This window comes from Mesoplodon densirostris, chromosome 3 (genome assembly GCF_025265405.1).
Source record: "Mesoplodon densirostris isolate mMesDen1 chromosome 3, mMesDen1 primary haplotype, whole genome shotgun sequence".
Taxonomy (NCBI): Eukaryota; Metazoa; Chordata; class Mammalia; order Artiodactyla; family Ziphiidae; genus Mesoplodon; species Mesoplodon densirostris.
The window spans coordinates 144245518-144260717 of NC_082663.1; the positions used below are offsets into that span (position 1 = coordinate 144245518).

At 59.1% G+C, this 15200-nt stretch overlaps 1 protein-coding gene across 2 annotated transcripts; it reads left to right on the plus strand.

Annotated features, from left to right (window-relative positions):
* The first annotated feature begins 10946 nt into the window (after positions 1–10946).
* NANOS3 (nanos C2HC-type zinc finger 3) lies at positions 10947–13725 on the plus strand. 2 transcript variants are annotated; one of them, XM_060092237.1, is made up of 2 exons: positions 10947–11412; positions 13402–13725. In XM_060092237.1, exons 1-2 carry the CDS (start codon positions 10947–10949, stop codon positions 13467–13469), a joined length of 534 nt encoding a protein of 177 aa, XP_059948220.1. In that variant the 3' UTR covers positions 13470–13725. The 2 variants fall into 2 exon arrangements, with proteins under 2 accessions (XP_059948220.1, XP_059948221.1); XM_060092238.1 differs by having other exon boundaries at positions 10947–11400.
* Positions 13726–15200: the final 1475 nt, after the last annotated feature.

The following is a 15200-nucleotide window of genomic DNA, read 5'->3' on the forward strand; positions in this document are numbered from 1 at the left end:
ACGCCAGTGGAGTGTGGAGGAGGGCACGCTCACAGCCTGGGCCTTGCCTGGGGCACACATCTGGGCACACATGGGCACTGCCCTAGACCCCCACAGCCAGGCATATCCACCCATAGCCACAGCCTTGGGGGTCCTTGGGGACTGGGGCTCAGGGATTGATGGAGCTGAGAAGGGCCTTCTGGTTTACACACCCACCAAGCCTACATCTGGGTCCCTGAGGAGACCCTCAAGGGGACAGTAGGGACATAGGGTGAGAAATCTCTCAGGGAGAGGTTCAGGAAGGGCCGCTGCTGAGTCACAGCCGTGGGTCCCCTATGAGTCAGCACTGGCAGGGGCCCCAGGAACTGGGGGCTGGGGTGAGGTGGGGAGGGCAGTTCCCACGCCAGAAGGAACCAGGCGGCTTGGGCACTGGGGCTTCCCCCACTGACCCTCCCATCCTGTGCTGGGCTCCGGGGGATATTCAGAGGACTTTGGGGTAGGGGTGGGACTAAACACTGGGCCGGGATCCAGGAATCCTCTCTCCTGGTCTGACCCAGTTCAGGAATGCAGAGGCTGCCTGCCAGCCTGTGTTGCAGCAAGAAGGAGTGGAGCTAGACCTTAGAGTGGCATGGACATATACACACTACTGAATGTAAAACAGATAGCTAGTGGGAAGCAGCCGCATAGCACAGGGAGATCAGTTCGGTGTTTTGTGTCCACCTAGAGGGGTGGGATAGGGAGGGTGGGAGGGAGACAGACGCAAGAGGGAGGAGATATGGGGATGTATGTATACATAGAGCTGATGCACTTTGTTATACAGCAGAAACTAACACACCATTGTAAAGCAATTATACTCCAATAAAGATGTTTAAAAAAAAAAAAAGAGGGACCACGAGCGAGTGAGGCCTTGGTCGGGATGTCAGTTCTAGGGGCTTTATTTAAGAAGAGCTCCTTTCTTCTGGAGCCCCTGCATCTTGACAGTGGAGATTCCAGCCTGCGGGGTCCAGGCAGTGTCTTCAGCTGCTGGGATGTGGGGAGGGCTGGGAGGAAGAGGGAATTGAGAGCCCGCCTGCCCCCACAGCGGGAGGGCTCTGGAGTCTGCTTCCCCCTGCTGGCAGTTGAGGGAAGCTCAGCAGGCCAGAAAGCTGGAGGGAGAGCTTCTTCAAGCCCATCCTGAAAGCAGATGGGGAAAGGCCTTGGGGAGATTCCCAGCTCTGCAACCTACAGGCTGTGCCTGCCTAGGCAAGAGGCAGTCCCTTTCTGGGCCTCAGTTGCCCATATGTAAAAATTACAATATTCACTTCACTGGCTTGCCAGGAAGAGTCTGAGATGATTGGGATTGAACGAATAAATGTTGTATATTCCAAAACAATCCCCTCCTTTTCAGTTAGAAGGGGGAGGCTACATAAGGGACATCAACAAAGCTGTCCCCACCCACGGAGGCCCAGTTACTACTTACTCTCATCCTCTTCCTTGCGTGGCCCTCTCTTCCAGGGAATTATCCCCCATTTGTGGGGAAGTCAGGTGTAGAGTAGGGCTGAACCTCAATAGCCTCTGGTGTGTCCTGGGGACATCCACCCTCCTGGACCAGCTGGAGCTTGGCTTTCTGGGTTGAAACCTGAAGCAAGGGGGGAGGGTATGGGAAAGGGAGACTTGTCAAGGAGAAAGTGAGGCAGGACTGTCGTGAGGGGGCCCAAAGGGGAGGGGCATGGCCAGATGGAGCAGGGCCCTGGCCCACAAAGGTTAAGGCCTGGGCTTGGGGGTGCGGGGCTCGAAGGTTTTCTTTACCCCTTCTCAGACTGGAGTGGGGGAGAAACAGATCAACTGAATGAGAAATCTGTCAGCTAAGTCCCAGCCAATGGAAGGTCCGGCTGGCACCACAGTCTGCCCTGAGGTGACCTCTTTCCACCAGTCGAGGTGGCCACGGCAGGCAGGGATTGTGTGTATTGTTAGGGAGTATGTGGGGGGGACCTGTGTGCAGATCCCTGGAGGAATCCTCAGCCAGTGTACTTTTCCTACTGTGTGTGCCCATGTACGTGGTGTGTGTGTGTCTGTGTGTCTGTGTGAGAAGATGGGGGCTCCATGTGAGCAAGTCCAGGAAATCAGAAGAGCCCCACCCCATGTTCAACGTTTGAGTCCACTTCCTGTATGTGACCTGTACACCTAGCCTGTGTGTGTGCCTACACCAGATGGTCCCAGGCACACATATCCCCAAGTGTCCCTGTATTTTGTGTGTCCTTGCGGACCCCTGTGGCCCTGGGGACCTGCCCGGGGGTTTTGTGGGTATGCGTGTCGGTTCTATGGATTCTAGTGTGCCTCTGCCCTTTGTACATGAGTGATTGTGCATATAGTTGTGTGCCTGTGAACTTTGTGTGTCTGCGTGTGCCCCTGAGACTGTGTACCTGTCAGGTCTCTATGGGTTTCTGTTCTGTGTATGTATCCGTGTGTTGTGCCTGTGTATATATCCATGTGTGTTGAGGTGTTGTGTGTCAGGGTGTTCCCATGGCTGTGCACCTGATGAACGGGGAGCTGTGTTGGTTTTATGTTTACACTTGTATGTCTGTGTACCTTGTGGATGCCCCTGGGACTGTGTGCATGCATGTGTGTGTTCTGGGGCCATTCCTGTGAGTCTGTGTATTTGTGTGCCAGTATTTTCTGTGTGTGCCCCGGGATCCTCTATGTACTATATTTCAGTTCTGAGGACATTCCTCCTGTCCCTTGGAGGTGGTGTGTGTCTGTATCTTGCATGTGTCTGTGTGACCCTGGGTGTCCCTATGCGTGTAGGTGGGTTTTATGGACATCCTTGTGTGGCGGGTGCTCCTGCATGTCCTACCATTTCCTCCGGTGGGGTTGTGTCTGGAAGCCCCTTGCACACACTTCCCTGTGTTTGTGGTCCGTGTGCCTTTGTGCACGTTTGCTCCCCGTGCGCCTTTCAGGTCTGCGTGCATCTGGGTTCCTGCGTGTGCCCGCTCGCGCCCCCGTGTCCCCTGCGCGGAGCCCAGGAGCTGCGTCCTGGAGCCCCATGGGCATCCCCTCTTGTGTCCCGGTGCGCCTGGCGGGAGGCCTCGGGGCGCACACGGCCGCGGCTGGACCCACCGCCCGGCACGGCGCGGGGAGGAGGGAGGGGGCGGCGGCGGCGGGGAGCGCGGGCACGTCACCGAGACAGACAGGCGGGTGGGCGGGAGGCGGCGGCCGCGGGTTCGAGCCGGCGCCGGAGCACCGCGGCCCCCTCCCCCTGCCCGCGGCCTGGGGAGCCCCCGCCCAGCCCCGGAGCCGCCAAAATGCAATTTCCCGTGCAGGCGCCTCGGCTCGGGGGGCTTTTCCGGGAGGGTTTTGGACAGGAGAGGGGAAACGCGGCGGCGGCCCCAAACAAGGTGAGCGCGGGCGCCGGGCGGGCTGGGGGCGCGAGCGGCGCGGGGGCCGCCCACGGGGAGGGGGCGCGGCCGGACGGGGCGGCGGCGGGACCCGGCCGCAGCCCCCTCGCGCACCTGCTCGCGGACGGGGGGCTGGCGACCCGGCCTCTGCAGCCCGGCCCTCCATTGTTGCGGCGGCTGGGGAAGGGGGGCGGGGAGGCCCCGGCGGCATCTCTGTGTCTCGCCTTCCCGGAGAAGGGGCCCCGGGAGGACCAGACCCCTCCACAGGGGACAGACACACAAGTCCCGAGTGAGCGGGGGCCGCTGGGGGGAGGGCAGGCCGAGATGCCCCTGCGGGGCAGGGAGGCATGACGAGGGTCGTAGGGGCAGTGGTGCCCAGGCCGCCTGACACCTGACCGCGGGAGCCCTGGGACAGGGCGGCGGCGAGCTTTGTTCTTGGGGGCGCCGAGCGGGTGGGGGCCTCGGATATCCGGGACCGGGAGAGGCTCCCGGCCGGCGCGCGCATTCGGGAAGGCGCTCCCGGCCAAGTTCACGGCCGCGCAGGCCTGTGCGGGCCCTGCAGAGACCGATCCCGGCGGGGGCCTCGCTCGGGCCTCGCTGCGGCCGCGGGCCCGGGGCTGCAGCGGCGCCGCCTGCCGGGGCCCCGGCGCCCTCCGCGGGCTCCCCGCCGGCTTGTCATTACCGGCGGCGGCTGCAGGGTATTTACTGGGGCGAAGGTTTGCTAACAGGATCACGCCCTCCAAAAGTGGCCATAAAAAGGAAAAATGGCCCGGAATCCCACTGCTGGGGAGCCCTTTTAAAGCGACAGGGCGCCTTTCACAGGGCCCTCACCCTGGAGGGCATGAGGTGGGGGGAAGGGAGGAGGGGACGGAGAAGACCCCTCATTGGCTGATGGGACCTGAGAAGTGCCCCCCCACCCCACTGCATTTAAGTTCCCCCCATCTCCTTTCCCACTGACTCTCCACCTCCCTGGACCGCTCACAGATACATTTACAGAGTCACAATTAGATATCCCCAAATCGCTGGTGAAGACCCCCAAATCCACACCCTATACTCCGACGTACCTCACCCCCATTATTACTCACATCACCTGCAAGAACGCTGATGCACACATGCACACACACAGTCACCCATCATAACACTGCCACGTGGGCACACACATCACCCACAATGACGGGGACATCCAGGACTGACACCCGTGAAAACAGTGCCACACAGAGAAATGAAGCTGCCACCGACCGTGGCAGACACATCCTTGCATATAACGCTGACACACACATGGTTTTCCATTGCACCCACAGATACTCCTAGGCTCACTGTCCCATGGGCACCCATGATGGGCTGTCATCCAGAGTAATTGTGACAACCACAGATAGGTAAATGCCCCAACAGAGGTACACATAGACACCATTATTCACAAGAACTTGGATATGCACTCGTAGATATCCATGTGCCCGCCTAGGCAAGGACACACCCACAGTCACCCAGGCAACCTGACACACATACACACAGATGGTACAAGGTCTGCACAGATGCTTGACATCCTGACATCGGGTTATAGTATTCTTGACCTACATACATACAGTTAAACTGACCCTCCTAGACACCCATTACAACTCTGTCACCCACAAACAGATACAACACTCCAACAGTACCTACACCCATAGTCACCCACCCTGACACTTGATTATACCCTTGGACACCTAAAATATCACTGACCCACAGACAGACACACTAAAACATGTGCAGTGAAAATGACATACAGGAAAAGGACATAGGAACATGCAGAAGTCCACAGTCACCTGGAAGCCCACAAATCCAGCACTTGCTTATTGAGCATGTTATGCACCAGGCACTGTTCTAGCACTGGGAGTAGAAGAGATGAAGATCCCTACCCTCCTGGAGCTGAATTTTTAGTGAGGAGGGTCGGGGGGCACCATAATCGGATGACACAAACCACAGTCACCCCCAGTGACACTGACAGACGCCAGACACCCACATACACTGGCTCACACATCGACTTGCAATTACCCACGGTTAGCCTGACACACAACCAGAGTCACACTGACATCCATCCACACACAAACAGCAGCCCACAGGAGTGCTGACATACACACGCACAACTGGCATAGAGACAGCCGCTCACTGTGGCACACACCCACCTAGACTTACAGACACCCACAGGCCCCCTAAAATAGCCCACCAGAGTAGCTCAGACCCCCAAGCCCATCACAGCCCCCCAGTAACAGGCCCATAGGCAGCTGCTGCCTGCATTTTTGCAGATGGAGCCCACAAGCCTCAGTAGAAGTGTCTGAATTTCTCATCAACCTGCCCCAGGTCCCTCCACAGCCCCCAGCTCCAACCCAGGGGAGCATTCTCGCCTCCCCCAGCCCTGGCTCCACGTCTGGTGGTCTTCAGAAGGAAACTCAGGCTCCTGGCCGACTGGCCACCCCCAGGTCTGGGCAGGACAGACAAGCCCCTTGTCTGAGGACACGGAGTCCAAAGCCTGAGCAGCTGGCAGCGGAGAGGAAGCTGGGCAGACGGCCCGGGGAGGGCGGGGTGGGAACCTGAGAGGCCATGCAGGTATCATGGAAATGAGGGGCCCCTGCCCACCAGTCTAGACAGCCCGGGCCATCAACAGGACCCCACAGGGGGACCCCTACATACACTGTTACTGCATGTTCCATAATGGACTCTTTGTCTGCCAGGCCCTGAGCACCTCCTCCCCATGTGCCCCCCCAGGTCCTATGCACACACACAAGGGCACAGACACAAGGACAGATGCACACTGGGACACATGCAGGGACACACAAGCCACTAGACACCCCCTGGAAGCCCTGCATCTCTGACCTCATGCTGCCCCCCACCCCCCACCGGCCCCGCCACCTTGTTCTTCAACTTGACAGCAGAGCTGCCTCTATCCATTGCCTGGCCATCTGGCTCCACTGAGACCTCTCACCTCCGACCCTGACCCCCAGACCCTTTGCCAGCTGCCCTGCCTTCCCAGAGCTCAGGATGGGGGTCGGGGTGGGGATAGGCTCAGGGTCAGCATGGCTTCTGGCAGGCTGCCCGCCACCCCAGTCATTCTCAGGCCCCTGCCCAGACAGACCCTCCCAGCTGGGGTGTAGGGTCCCAGGAATAAGGATGAGGAAGAAGCAGGCCTTGAAGGGCACCCCTGCTTTGCTCCAGGGCCCGGGGTTGGGGGTGGGAGGAGACAACTCCCTGCCTCCTACCCTGCTGGGCTTCAAAGTCAGACTGGAGGCCCAGTCAGCCCCCAAGAAGGCCTCAGGACACTTGGTGGGAGGAACAGTCAGCGCCCTGCTTAAGGGCCCCAGGTGCAGACAGTGAGATGCAGACAGACCAGAGGCCGCCTTTCACCAAAGGGCAGCCCCGGACATGTCTGTCCTACAGGTGGACAGACAAAGAGGGGAGATCAGGTGTAAAGGGCCAGACACACACAGGCGACCCCAGACAGCCAGAGACAGCGCACACAGCAGGGCTGGGGACCCAGACAAATACCCGCCTGTGAGGGACACGGTCAGACCCAGACGGACACCGAGGGCGGGAAGCCAACACTTACCATGACGAAGGGAGACAGACCCCAGGTTGTGCCCAGACAGCCCCTCCCCCATAGGATGAGTCTGGGCACTGCCCGCCTCCCACCCCTCCCCTTGGCCCGAAGCCCCGCCCTCTTGCCCTAGCCCCACCTTCACTGGAACTTACCTCCTAGGTAGGTCCAGGTCAGAGCCCTCCGGGAAACCTGTGAGGAGGCACAGAAGGAGCAGCGGTGTCATGGGGAGCCCCCCACCCCACGCACTGTGGCCAGAGTGCCTCGTGCCTGATGACCCTGCATTCTAGCCTCGTGGTCGTTAAGAACAAAGCTTTTTAGGAACTGCCGAGAGAGTTCTGTTCCAAACTCTCAGAGCCTCATCTTCCTCATCGATAAAATGGGTATTCTAATAATAGGGTGATGTATATAAAGCATTATTATTATTACCCCTCCTCTCTCCATATTCTGCTTGTTAGGACCACCATCTTCAAAGCAAGACACCCCCCACATGCTCCCTGAGAAGGTCCTGGATACCCTGTGCCTGAATGGGGCCCTGCAGGCCGGGTGGATGGGCCACGGGAGAGGGCGCCCCACCCGGAGCTCCAGACAGGGGTGGGAACGTGACTGGACCCCGGCCCAGGGTGGGAGAGAGGGCGGGCTCTGGGGAAGGGACTCCATGAGGTGGGGGAATTTCAAGGGGCGCGGGTCTTGCGGGGGGCGGGCTCCGAGGGGGTCCGGTTTGGGGGAAGGTCGTGCCAGGGCGGACCTTAGCGGGGTTGAGCTCCAGGGAACGGCCTTGGGGACTCCGTAGGGACGCGGTCCCTGGGGGTCTAGGCAGGCGGACTTTAGAGATCCTAGACGGCGGGGTTCTGGAGGCTTGGGCGCTCCCAGAGCCAAAACTAGATGGGAAGTCTGCGGGGGGGGGGGCCTGAGGGCGGGGCCCCGAAGCGGGTCTTAAGGGAGCTGGGCGCTTTGAGAACCGGCTTAGGGGACGGGTTTTATGGCGGTTGAGTTTTGGGGTCAGGCTACATGGTAGTCTATCTGGGCGGGCTTTAGAGGGAGGGTCCTAGGGACGTGCAATTTGTGGGTGGGCTTTGAGGGGGCTGGTTTTGGGGGAGGGGCCTGAGTCTGTGGCTTCTGAGGGGCGGGTCTCTGGAGGCTGTCTCTAGGTGGGGATCTCGGGGGTGGGGCTTCAAGGGCTGCGTCGCCTCAGGCCGCCTCCAAGGAGGGTCGTTTTGGGGTTCACTCAAGCTCAGCACCCCTGGGGGCCCTAATCCACCTTAGGGTTACGCCAGGGGGTTCATCCTTTGGGGCTCGATATTGCCCTTAGTGAAATGGGAGGGGACAGGAAATTTGAAGTCCCCTCCCAGACTGTCCTCGGAGGGCCCCAGACCCAGGTGGGGGGCGGTCTCCCCTGAGACTGCGCGTAGGGGCACCCGAGGGGGCGGGCACCCAACTCTGCGCAGCCCCTGGAGGGAGGGACTGGGGGCCCTGTTTGCGGGTGAAGAAATGCGGAGCGGGCAGCATCTTGACGCAATCAGAGCCGAAGCAGGGATTTGACCGCAACCCATTTCGAGGCCCGAGGGTGAGCGAACCCGCACCCCGCATTAACGGGGCAACCCTCGCGTGTCTGTGCGCTTGGGCGCTGACCGCCACAAGGGCCTGAGATCAGATGCCTGAGACCCTGCAGGCAGGCGGGCAACCTGTGGTCCTCTGTGGTCCTTTTGCTTCGCCCCTGTCCAAAAGTCCCGCAAGCGGATGTGCGGGCTGGGCCTGCCTTGGTAGCGGCCCCACCGCCGGCCCCAATTTGCAAAGTGGAGACTGACAACCCCTGGGGGTTCTTGTGATTCAGAAACAATTGTGCCCGGAACAGGATGAAGCTCACCAAGGTATTACATTGTATTAAAATGTTTTATCTCTCTGTTGCATCGATGCCCCCGGGGCAAGAACCACTTGGCCTCCAGACATCTTGGGGCCTCTAGGAATCCCTTCTCTGCCTCTCACTAGCGGTGCCCTACGGGCCTCCCAAACTGACAAATGGAAGTAATATGCACCTCTGAGGGCCGTTTTGAGGATGCTTTGAGTAAATGCATGAAAAATTGAGCCCAGGGCCCAGTACTGCTACATTTACATAGCAAAGGTGACACAAATATCTACTGTTATTATTATTTATATTTTTTCCTGCTTTTTCCGGTTCCCAGAGCAGAGTTGGCACCTAATAACTATTTGCTGACTTAATGATTCTATAAATTCCTTATTCCCTCCCTCTCCCCTCACCCTATCCAGTTCCCTCACCCCCACCCAGCCTCCACTCCCCAAGAAGTTGCCAAGGGTTTGGGGGAACATTCAACCTGTCGGTGAGTTTGGGCAGCTCAGGCAAACCATCGACCGTTGAGTGGACCCCGAGGCCTGGAACTGCCGTCCACCCATCACGACCCCCACCTTCCAGATCTGGGGGGGGGGCCAGGGGATCCTGAACACATCCCCTCCCTTAGGCCACAGCGAAGGTCACAATCAACATTCATTGTTGTCGGTGGGTTGTGAGGACGGAGGCCAGACCCACCGAGGGATGAATGTCACTGTGTCTGGGCCGGACACAGCCTAAGGGGAATGCGATGGGGGAAAAAACCCACCCTGGACTCCCCCCCAGAATTTCTCAGCCAGTACCTGACCCTGACCTCAGCCTCTCACCCCTTGGTGAGGGCTGGTGTCTGGGATCCTTACAGACACAGGCTGGATTTGGAGAATAAATCCTGGAGGGTTGGGGGCATGAATCACAGGCTCAGGGCTGGGCAGCTGGGAAACCTTTGTGAAACAGATTAGTGAGCCCCGCTTCCGGAAGGCTCAATAGAGTTTTCTTGAATGAATGAATGAATGAATGAATGAGGTGGGTAGGTAGCATAGCACCTCTTCTCTGCGTTCAAGTCCCGGGCCCAGCTTTCTCACCCTCCTTGCCTGGTACCGGCAGACCCCTGCTTTACCTTCAGTTGCCCACCTAGCACCTTGACGCCAGTTGATTCTTCCACCTGCCCATCTGTGTGCCCCACGTGGGTGACTCCTGGGCACACCTTATCCTCCAGAGACTGAGCTGAGTTCTCATTTGAGGGGGAGATCAAGGCATTGGCGAGCGCTAGGGGTCCCCCCATTAGCCCAACTTGTGCCTGTGCTCTGCTCCGCCCCCCATAACATTTTGCCTCACCCCCTTTCCACCCCAGGACCAGGACGAGCTGGTCCTAAGGCTCTCCAACACCTAAGGCTCCCCAACACCTAAGGCTCCGGTGGTAACTGCTAACTGCGTGGGGAGGCAGGCTTTTGTGCTTGTCTTTGTGAATAACCCCAGGGGCAGGTGGTTTCATACCCCAGTTTGTTCATCCATTAAATGCGGATCCACTGAAAAGGGGTGTGAAAGCTCCCTGAGGGTGACCAGAGCTGGGAGCCTTGGTCCTTATCCCCCCACCCCATAAGCCAGGCCCATTCTCCTTCCGAAGACAGTTGGAACATCAGCAGCTCCCCAACCCTTCCCAAAGAGCTCAGGGGTACTCGGCCCCTCCCCCAGCCCAGGAAAAGGAAGAAAGAAGTTACTAAGTTACTGGTTACATCAATGCTAGTCTGTCGGGTGGGGCCTCCAACCCTCCCACCCCCATCACCCTGTGGGGCAGGAGAGGCAGGCAGACTCTAAGGAGGGGTCGCCCTCCCAATGCCCTCTGGGTGGGGTGTGTGGCTCCATATTACTGGTGCCCCCTGCAGCCTGTGTCTTATCACCCCCCCCCTCGCCTCCAGCCCACCCAGAGACCATGCATCCCCTGGGCAGGTGCATTTTTGGGGGAGCGGCAGCAAGCCCCCCCTGTGACAATAAGGCACCTCCTACAGCATGCCCCTCCCTCTTCACAGCCCCTTGGAGGTATAAGGAGGGAACTGACAGCCCAGACTGCTCGGCTCCAGAGAGGGGAAGGGAGGGTTAAGAAGGAAGGTGTAGAAAGACAAGCTTTGGGGCGGCTGCGTTTCTTCTCTCTGCCCCTCTGCCTGGCACACGGTGTCCAGCCATGGGGACCTACAATCTATGGACAGATTACCTGGGCTTGGCACGCCTGGTGGGGGCTCTGCGTGGGGAAGAGGAGCCTGAGACCAGGCTGGACCCCCAGCCAGAACCAGTGCCAGAGCCGGTGGAGGGTCAGACACCCAGCCCGGAATCCTCACCAGCTCCTGAACGCCTGTGCTCTTTCTGCAAGCACAACGGCGAGTCCCGGGCCATCTACCAGTCCCACGTGCTCAAGGACGAAGCGGGCCGGGTGCTGTGCCCCATCCTTCGAGACTACGTGTGCCCCCAGTGTGGTGCCACTCGCGAGCATGCCCACACCCGCCGCTTCTGCCCGCTCACCAGCCAGGGCTACACCTCCGTCTATAGCTACAACACCCGCAACTCGGCCGGCAGGAAGCTGGCCCGCTCGGACAAGGCGAGGACGCAGGACTCCGGACACCACCGAGGAGGAGGAGGAGGTGCCTGTGCAGGTGGCTGGGGGAACTCGAGGAGGGGGTCTGCCCTGGGCTGAGCCCCTAGGGGCCTTTGTGAAGTGGGTTAACCCCTGGGGTCACCCACTTCAGAGGGTTGGGGGGTGATAATCCATGTAGACAGCTTAGAGCAGTATTCTAGAACTGTTGCCCTACGCTGGTAAGCTGGAGATGGGGTTCCCTGTGTGGCCTTGGGCAAGGCACTCTCCCTCCCTGGGCCCGTAAGGGAAACACCGTCCTTTTCCAGGCGCGGTGTGATCTAGCAGGGAGGCTGTGGGGGCTACCGGTGGGGTGTGGGGATAGGTACAGCAGGGACTCCAATCCGGCTTGGCACGTGGGAACTGTGTGACCAGAGGGAAGTGGCTCAGTTAGAGAAACTGAGCCTCACTTGTTCACTCATTCACCAGATAGTTTTTGAGGCTTGCCGGGTGCCAAGCGCTGGGCTGGGCTTGGCCCGCCGTGGTAGATGGGGAGAGTGAGAGTTAAAACACAGGCATGGGGGAGTCTAGAGGAAGCACCTGATCCAGGTGAAGGGGTCCAGGAGGTCTTCCTGGAGAAAGTGACTTCTGGAAGCCTAATTCAGTTTGGTGGAGCGCTGAAGTGGAGCCCAGGCAATGGGGCTCCTTTAGGAACTTAGTGAAGTTCGGTGTGTCTGGGATAGAGTGTGTGTGCATGTATGTCGGAGGGGAAGGTGTCAGAGATTTCAGGGATGGCAAAAGGACCTGTAGGTCCTTGCTGGTCACCTTAAAGGGTTTGGACTTGAGAACTAGGGAGCCAAGGAAGGGACAAGAGCAGGTCTGCATGTGTTTGACTGTGAATGTGTTAGACCGTGGCTAACGGGCTGGACCGTGGGAACGGATGTGAAGGCGTTGGAAGAGGCTGGTCCTCCAGGCAGAGGTGTTCAAGGCGGCGAAGAGGGAGAGTCCCAGCGCCTGGGGAAACGTCAGTTTGAGGGAAGTACCATGAGTTTGCTGTGTGCTAATCAGCCACTGGCTGGGGCTGAAGTTTAGAAGAGAATACGGCTGAAGCCTCCCTGAGGTCTAAAGGGCTCTCCCCACACTGCACGGCCCACCACATAGGGCGCTCCCCCCCACCAATCTTGCTCATCAAATGTGGATTCCAGTTCTGCAGGTCTGGGTGAGGCTTGAGCATCTGCATTTCTAACCAGCTCCCCCTGACGCTGCCATACTGCAAGGCCACAGACCGGCAGGCTTTGAGTAGCTCCGTCTTAAATGGCAACAGTTATTATTACAGACAAGAAAGACCTCAGCTTCTGCAGGGTTTTAAAAGAGAAATCCGTTTTAGTAACTTTCATTGCCTTTGAGGAAGTCAGCAACAGAGGAGACGGGTCTGACCGGGCGGTACCCCCACCCCTTTGGGTGCCCGGTGTGGGCACTGCCTCTCCTATCAGACTGTGAGCCCCTGGGGAAGTCACCGGGTGGGAGGACCCCTCCCTATCCCGGCAGCTGTGCAGTGAACATCTGTTAGAAGAGACTGCTTCCAGGAGAAGATAGTATTCCCTATGAGGTCTGACGAGGTCCAACTGGGAGAGGTGGGAAGCTGAAGGGACGCAAAGATGATGGTCTCAGTCTTCATTTTTCCCCCTCAAGTCCGAGAGAACAGGAAAACTTGCCTCCGCGGGCGTGGGGGGGTTGGGGAAGCCCTCACCAGGATATTGGCACAGAAAAGCTGCCTGAGGCCGTCCTCCCAGGTAACCTGGGTGTAACAAACCCGGGGTTCCCGGAGCCCTGCGGCCTCGAGGAGACGGCACGGCAGGACTGAGTTGGAGTTTCTGCGCTTTGTGTCTGGCTCTGGGTCCCACCTGGGGCTGCCCTGGGCCGGGAATGTCACAGGGGTGCTATTCCAGAAATAGCCTGCAGGTGGCGCCAGAGCCATGGCAGTCTTGCAGGTTGAGTCGGTACTTCCGGAGCATTGAATCATCCCTGTTATTAAATGTTTTTCTCCTCCCCTTCTGCTTTTAAAATCCAGGTTCCAAAGGTGCCGGGAAGCCTTCTGCAACTACCCCCTCCTCCTGCTGTCCCTCCACTTCTGCCTAAGGAGGCTGGAGCAGGCAGGACGGGGATGCTGCCTTCACCTGGGGTTGGGGACCCAGGCTCACTGGAGGCTGGATTTCAGGGAAGACTCACCCTCCGAGGATCCGCCCCTAGGCCCTGCCCCCAGCCTGAGGGCCTGGCAAAGGAGCCCCGTCTGGGAGCACAGCCCAAAGGGCGCTCCGACCACCTCACGGAAGGAGGTGGTTCTCCGGCACCCCAGCCCTCCTTCCCCAGCGCTGGGCACCCAGTCAGCTCTCAATAAATGTTTATGAATGGATCAGCGTCATAGCAGGCCCGGTCTTGGGACAAGGTAGCCGATGGGACTGGGGACCCTCCTCTCCTGGCTCATCCCTTACCCCCACGTTACTCTGACCTCCACATGCCCCAACTGTTGTTTGGATTGCCGTTTACCCTGGGGCCTTGGGGTGAGCTGCTTTGTGCTGAGAAATGGGAGTGGGCACCACAGGGCAGCTATGGGGTTCTGAGGGGTCACCCCAGCCTGGCACTTCTGAGCAGGGCACTTGCTGCTGGGTTGGTGCCATGAGGCTGTTTCTGTGACGCTTCGTGTTTGCAGACCCTTCCAGCCACCCCTTGCATATTGACATGTCAGATGGAATCCCCTACCCTGGAGGTGGGGGCCTGACTTGAGGGGGCAATGGAGAGACAGTTAGAGGTTCCTCCCCATCACTGTCCTCACCTAGGAGGCTCTTAGTGAAAGTTTAGGTCACCATCGATGCCCCAACAGCTGGGGGCCGTGGAGTCACATGCAGGCCCTTCAGAGCAAGGGAAGGACTTCTGGGCTGGGGCAGGGGTGGGGTGGGGAGCTGCAAGGAATAGGAGTATGTCCGGAGGGGGCTGGGCCAGGCGAGGCCATGGGTAGGGGGCACCACTGAGGTGATTTGGCTGTGCTTAGGCAGGAGTGGGTGGGGGGATGGACATCCATCCCCACCCAGGAAGTATGATCTGGTCCTCCTGGGGAGCTGTGCTTGGGGGGATCCCCATCCCCTGTCTGCCTCCTGCACCCCCACATCTTGTTCCCCCAGCCTCCTGGGGGTAGCAGGTGACAAGTGCCTGTCCACATTCCTCCCCCAATCTGAGGGCTGGCCTGAGGGCCCGGTCTCCACCCCCAGCTGACAAGGTCTCCCAGGGTTGAGTGGGGGCAGGATTTGGACTTCCCTGGATTTGCCCTTGGCTTTTCCACTTGAACTGGGACCTGAGGCCACCCAGGAGGAGGGCTGGGGTGAGCCAGGGATGGGAGACGGCCCTTGAAGACAGCCTGCTGCCCAGGCTTGAAGAGCAGAGGGAAGGAGGAGAAAGAAGACACAGGAGGCCTCTTTAGCAGCCCCAAGAGTTTCAGATTGAGTCGGGGGACAGGATCCCCCAGCCACCCCCAGGTGCCTGCAAATGCTAAGTGTATAAGCCAGAGCCGCTGGGGCTTGAGACACAGGGAACTGGGCGACTGGGCACATCCTGGAGGGTTCAAGGAAGTAGCTGCACATCCAGCAGGCAGAAGAGTTGGGGGACCCTGACCCCCCTTGCTCCCTCGCAAATGGGGTATCCCAGGGTACAAAAAGGCGGTGGGAGGGGGCCCTGCCTTGGCTGTAGGAATTAGGGTGCAGGAGCCACAGGCAGAGAGAAACAAAGTATTGGGTGTGGTCCATCTCGTGGTGACCTATTTAATAGAAGCACGTCTTCTGCAAAATGGGTTTGACAGCAGCACCCGGGACTGCTTAT

What these genes read in the sequence shown, in the direction of transcription:
- NANOS3 (XM_060092237.1), top strand. Translation starts at nt 10,947, where the DNA reads ATGGGGACCTACAATCTATGGACAGATTACCTGGGCTTGGCACGCCTG. An exon ending in AGGAGGAGGTGCCTGTGCAG is followed by an intron (nt 11,413 to 13,401) that starts GTGGCTGGGGGA and finishes TTTAAAATCCAG; the next exon opens with GTTCCAAAGGTGCCGGGAAG.